Source organism: Zootoca vivipara, chromosome 15 (assembly GCF_963506605.1).
Source record: "Zootoca vivipara chromosome 15, rZooViv1.1, whole genome shotgun sequence".
NCBI classification, from domain to species: Eukaryota; Metazoa; Chordata; class Lepidosauria; order Squamata; family Lacertidae; genus Zootoca; species Zootoca vivipara.
In genome coordinates, this window is record NC_083290.1 from 30,371,135 (window position 1) to 30,377,134 (window position 6,000).

Sequence of the window (6,000 nt, forward strand, 5' to 3'; positions counted from 1 at the left end):
TGACTTTCCCCTCTCCTTTTTCTCCTCCAGAAAGGCTCCCCGAGACCGCGATTGACAAATTCTCTTACGGTAAGGAAAGGGAGTGAGTGGGGAGGGGGGGCTGTGCTACCCTTAAGGCTGGCTTCCTAGAGTAAGGGGTGGGGGTGGGGGACGCCCAATCCCATATGGCAAAACCTATAAAGTATTTACTTTGGGTGCAGATCCAGCTTAGACCATGGCTAATTGGCTATATTTGCAATTGTTTGAATGATGAAACAAAGGCAGCAATAGTTTCAAACTCAATAAACAGACCAACAGTGCCATACATTGTACCACCAGTCATGCACAATACATTCCCTGTTATTAAAGTCATAAAGTTTGGGGTTGGAAAGTGAGGGTTGTATGTCTTTCCACTTCCTACCAAATTTGTTCTTTTCCCTTCCCCTGTAAAGTATCCCCAGCTTCAAAACTGGCAGAGATGCAGCAGCTAATTGCTCTGTTGAATTCCCCTGTAACTTAGAGAGGGAGGGGAGGCTCCCAAGGACGCTGGTGCTCAGGTTTCCCACCCAGAGCCAGAGGCACCCCCTGCAATTGCTGCATGGGCTTAGATTGACTCTCTCTCCCCCCCCTCTTTTCCCCCTGAGACTATGAAACCATTCGCAATGGGGGCCTGATCTTTGCGGTTGTGGCCTTTTTAATTGGACTTGCCATCATCCTCAGTAAGTATTTTTTTTTCCTGGGGTGGTGGTGGGCAGTGGCCTTGTCTACATAATGGCAGAGGGGAGTGTAGACCAGAGGAAAGAGAGTACCAAAGTGGGGTGGGTGTCTCTAGGGGCAGAAAGAAGGAGGGAGGGGACAGCTTCTTTCCTTGCCCAGCTCAACAATAAGCAAACTGGCAATGGAGCCCCTGACCTACGTTACCCAGCATGCTCCTGATGTGTGTTCACAAAGGCTGCTGTCCATGCAAATGGGTGTATGGGGTGGGCACCATGCTTGCTGCTTGTGGGAAAGAGGAGCGGTTTCTGGGTGCAAAAGTTGAGGCAAAAACCGCTCCCTTTGGGTGCCCTTCCTGCTGTCATTACCCCAGGGATGTGCTGTGGGAAAATTCCAGAAGCCCTTGTGATCCAGTGGAACTTCCCCAGAGGAAGATTCCTGTATTTGGTCACAGGTGCTCCTCCAGCCGCTCCCTACCCCACAGTGAGAAAGTGGACCTCTCCTGAAGGCAGATCTGCTGTGGCCCATCAGCACACACCCAGGCTCCAGGCTGGAGTGGGGAGGGGGAAAGGTTCTGGTGAACTTCAGCCCTTGGCTCACACTTGACCAATCCAGAGACTGAAGCCCCAGAGGAAAAAGTTCAGCAGGTAAAGCTTCTCCTGACACTTATTGTTATCTCTATGTCAGGAAAAGCTTCTTCTGCTAGATCTCAGGAGCAGGAACAGAAAAGGAGAGGAAGGGTCCTGCCACAAAGCAACTCCCCTTCCTACCAAATCCCAAGAAGGATCCTCCTGCCTGCCTGAGTGGTGGTTACTATTTTAGCCCACCCCCCTGCTTGTGATGCCATTCCCAGTCTGTGGGTCATTGCAATGTCAGAGGTCCCCTATTCTGCTGTTAAGGAGTTAAATACTCCCCCCTCTCCAGAGGCACAAACACACTTCTCCATCCCTCAGCTTTCCTAGATTTTTATCTCAGTGGAAAGTTCCATTTCTGCAGCAGCACATGAAATTCAAGGCTCGGCCAGTGTTGGGAAGATAAGATGCGGGGAGGGCCACAGGGCAGGCCAACCAATGTTCTGCCATGGAGAGATTTGGGGATTATTTTCCTGGCAGTGCCAGGCCTTGTCAGATTTCAGCAGGGCCCTGTATAAAGCCAAAATCTGGTGCCTCTGCCTCTCGCCTTCCATCCTACATCATAGTTGTGGTGCAACCCCCAGTGCGATCAAACCAGTTGCACTCCCCTAAATCTGCCTCTGTTCCTGGGCTAAATGGGGGTCGGGGTGGGAAGAGTGAGGTTATGGGGCAGCAGCAGTCTGTAAAGGAAACCTAGAGGAAAATATGGGTTGGAAGGGGGTGCCCACCATGGGGGAAGGCAGGGCACTTTTGTTTGTCTGAGGCCTCACCCTGTCTCTCTGATTCCAGGTCGGCGTTTCCGCTGTGGGGGAAAGAGGAAGCGAAGGTGGGTGCAATTTTGTCAGGATTTCCCCCCTGCTCCATCCCTTCTCTGGGCACAGGCTGCATGGAAGGCAGTCTGCAGGGCACCCAGATCATGTTAACAGAGGTGTGGTCTTCTCCCTCTCCCTTTTCTAGGCAAGGAGATGATGAAGATGATGCAGTCTGAATTCTGGTATGTTTGGTGGAGGCCGAGGGGCCCCAGAGGTGCCTTTCCTCTGGCAACAGCTTGAAGGGGCTCTAGCCAGGTACCGCCCCTTGACCAGAGGGGTCCTTTGGGAAAGGAAGCTTCCAATGAGGGGTCCCCTTCCTTGCCCTTGCTAGTCAGTTGTTCATCTTGGGCTTCACTGCTGCTTGTTGCAGACCCTGTTCTCCAGGGCCATGCCAGGCCTTGGGGTCCCCTTCAAATCAGTCACACATGACCCAGTTCCAGACTAGGAGATCAATTTCTGGACCAGGGAATGTGGTCATCCTGAGCCATCCCAGCCCAGGGAAGGAAATTTCCCCAAGATTGTGCAAGGAACATGCCCCCTGGAAAGACTCCTCTAACACCAGAGCAATTGCCCTCTCTTTATGGATTCTCTTATCTCTTTATACTGCCCTGCCAGAATACTTGGCGCCTTACAGAGCTGCAGGAGCAACAAAGGAAGAGACCCCTGCTCTCAACGAGCTTACAATCTAAAATTGAGTCATGGGGAAGCAACAGACATGGAGGGAAGGGTGGAGGGGGCATGTATAGCTTGGTTAAGGTTGGTTCACCAACATTTTATGTCTTCTACTCTCCCCCTTTGCAGCACTCCTCTGACCAGCCGATGAGGTCCCTGCTGGAGCCAAAGGGATAGGCCCATCACAGCAGCCAAATCTTTTGCACTCGACAAATGAACAGAGCAGCTTTCTGAATTTGGAGCTGCACCCAGTCTGCCTGGAGTTCTCTTTCTGTAAAACAGATTGCTTGCTTCTATGCTTTATTTAATAAAATGTCCACTAGGCAAGAGTGACATTTGTTGTGTTGCTTGTGCAGAAGGGAGAGGCAACTGCTCTCTGCCCCCTCTCCATTTGTTCCAGATGTGTCCAAAGCTGTGTTAGTGTATGTGGTAGCACAAGCAGCAGTGGAGACTCTTGGAGCACCTTAAAACAGCCTTCCCAAACCTGGTGCCGAACCGCCCAACTCTCAGCAGCAGCAGCAGCAGCAGCAGCAAGCATAGCCGATGGTCAGCAATGATAATGGGAGTTGTAGTTCTAAATACCTAAAGAACAGGTTGGGAAAGAGTTTTTATTATATAGTAAATCAGATAAAGTGGACTCCAGTCCGCAAAATCTTATTCCATAATAAATGTGGAATAATCTTTATGCCGAGACGAGATTCTGTGTTTGTTTATCAGAGTGAATCTACATCATAAATCTAGGATTCACAGGAGTAAAGAGGAAAATTTGTGGGTAAAACTTCCTAAAGCAAAACCCGCACTGCATGCACACATACTGCCAGCTCCCAGGTGGTTCTCAGACATTATTATTTTTGCTGGATGCCTGTAGATGTAGAACATATAGCCTGCTGGCCGGGTCAGGGAATATGCTGCTGCCTCCTCTCTACACAGGATGCCTCTATTCCCAGGAGAGAGAATGAGCAGTGATTGCAAAGAAAACTGCCAGTAGCAGAGCAGCTATAGAAGCAACCCAAACAATGTGTTTAGGGCCACTAGTAAAGCAGCCAGGTGTGCTCCAGAGGAATCCCTTAGGTGGAGGATCCCTTGCAATGTCAGACAGGATGCTCATACTGGACTCCTGTACTCACTGTGTGGAGGGTGTTTGTGTGTTTCCCTGTAATGGCATCTCTCTCCCCTCTGCCACCCCCCTCCACATTTGAAACTCCAAATGACAAACTAGTCTGGCCAGGCCTGGCAAAGATGGGCTGGTGCTGCCACCTGGTGTCTGCCACTCTCCTAACAGCTGTGTCCTTCTGTTTTTCCAGGCTAACTGACAAAAGCAGGAGCCTGCTTTGTGACATTCTTTCCAAATGGAGTTTGTGCAGAAATTCCAGTATGTGTGCTGTCCTCCGTGATAAGTCTTTGGCAACATGTAGCCAACCCACCCCTTCCATAAAGTGTGAAATGTACTGCAGTTGTATGAGAGTGATGTCTCTGGACCACCTTGAGCAAGCTAGATGGACAGCTCAGGGTTGTGAGTTCAAGCCCCATATTAGGCAAAAGTTTCCTGCATTGCAGGGGTTCCTTCCAACTCTACTATTCTATGATTCTAAGCAACTGCATCTTAAATCTTGGTACCTGAGCTTCAGATGAGCTGAGCGTGAGGTTTAGAACTGCATATTCAGGCCTTTGCCAGACACCCAAATGGCTGTTAATGGCTGGGTGCTAAACATGTGCATCTTGGGGGCAAGACACAGTACTTGGGGTGGGTAGGATAGATCTGGTCCTTACAAAAAAGCATTTCCCCCAAAGAGTTGGAAGGAGGAGTGCAGAGGAGACACAGCTGAGATACTCACTGCAAATGTTCCTGTAGATAGAATTCTAACAGAAAACTCCTTGTGATAAACGGAGCTGTTTATGATGGAAATGCTGATGGGTCAGTTGCCTGGTCACAGCTGCACTTCTATGCCTATGTGGGCCCCTTGGCTAGTCTCCTGCTGCAGCTTTTCTGCTGCAGACTGGGGGTGGGGGGTGGGAAGAGGGCAGAGGAAGAGAGCAGAAACTAATGGTGAACTGCAGGAGAGCCTTCTCCTCCTCCTGCCCCAGGACATTTTGTAGGCTGAACCAAAGGAGAAGTCCACTGCACCTGCAAATGCCATGTACAGGAGTGGCCATTGACTCTCACTTCAACATGAGTAATGGGGTGGCACAACACCCTCTAGTGTACATGGGTGGCAGGAGTCCCTTTTAGGAGGTGCCTGTAGCACACATGGATCATATTTTCAATGGTTGGGAATAGCCTAAGGCACTGGTTTTCAACTGCTGGGTCAGGACCCAGTAGTGGGTCAAGGTCTGACCCAAGTTGGATCGCAACAGAGGCACTACCACCATGCAAATATATGGTAAAAGATTAAGAGATGGGTCCCCAAATGGATGTGTGGGTTAAAAGTAGGTCCTGTGTCTGGAAAGGTTGGAAATAACGTGGCCTAAGGGGTTCAGGAAGAATGGATGTGTGTTTTTGTTTATTTGTGTGTGTGAGAGAGGGAGGGGGGAATGAGAGAGATGGCTGCCACCTAACTTCTGCTGCCTGAGGCAAATCTCTCTCTCTCTGCCTAATGCTTGGGCCGATGTCATCTGCACAGCTATTGAAAAGGCAGAGGACTCTCCCTTTTTGCATCAGGTTAGAATGATGCCTTTTGCTGAGCCAGACTACCAGTCAATCTAGCTCAGTACTGTCTATGCTGGCTGGCAGCATCTCTCCAGGGTTTCAGATGGGATTTTCAGATGAGAGATGCCAGGGATTGAACCTGGGACCTTCTGAATGCAAAGTATGTACTCTACCACTGAGCTACAGCCCTTTCTGAAGACTTCCGGCACTTCTGAGTGCAAAATACTAACTTGGAAATAGGCACATTTACATGAACAACTAGTGCTTCAAGTGTGTGTGTGTGTGTGTGTGTGTGTGTGTGTGAATAGCCAAGCTAGACCCACTGCACCTTCATTCTGGTCCTCCTACTTGCTCTATCAACAGACGTCCTTCCTATCAGCCTTGCTAGCCAGATGGAAACTCCACATTCAGAGTCAGTCTACCTCTGAATGACAGCTTCCAGGGACAAATAACAAGGGATGTCTCTGGTCCTTATGCCCTGTTTGCAAACTTCTCAAGTGATATTTTCCTGGCTACTGCTGGGAACAGTAAACTGGACTAGATT

At 49.7% G+C, this 6,000-nt stretch overlaps 1 protein-coding gene across 1 annotated transcript in view; it reads left to right on the plus strand.

Annotated features, from left to right (window-relative positions):
* The window catches only part of LOC118096813 (FXYD domain-containing ion transport regulator 6), a 42,213-nt gene extending 39,075 nt beyond the window's left edge, over nucleotides 1-3,138 (plus strand). The window contains exons 7-11 of the mRNA XM_060268592.1: nucleotides 31-69; nucleotides 624-698; nucleotides 2,115-2,151; nucleotides 2,283-2,319; nucleotides 2,939-3,138. Of these exons, the coding sequence (XP_060124575.1) occupies nucleotides 31-69; nucleotides 624-698; nucleotides 2,115-2,151; nucleotides 2,283-2,313 (182 nt within the window). The 3' untranslated portion in view covers nucleotides 2,314-2,319; nucleotides 2,939-3,138. The remainder of the gene's footprint in view (nucleotides 1-30; nucleotides 70-623; nucleotides 699-2,114; nucleotides 2,152-2,282; nucleotides 2,320-2,938) is intronic.
* Nucleotides 3,139-6,000: the final 2,862 nt, after the last annotated feature.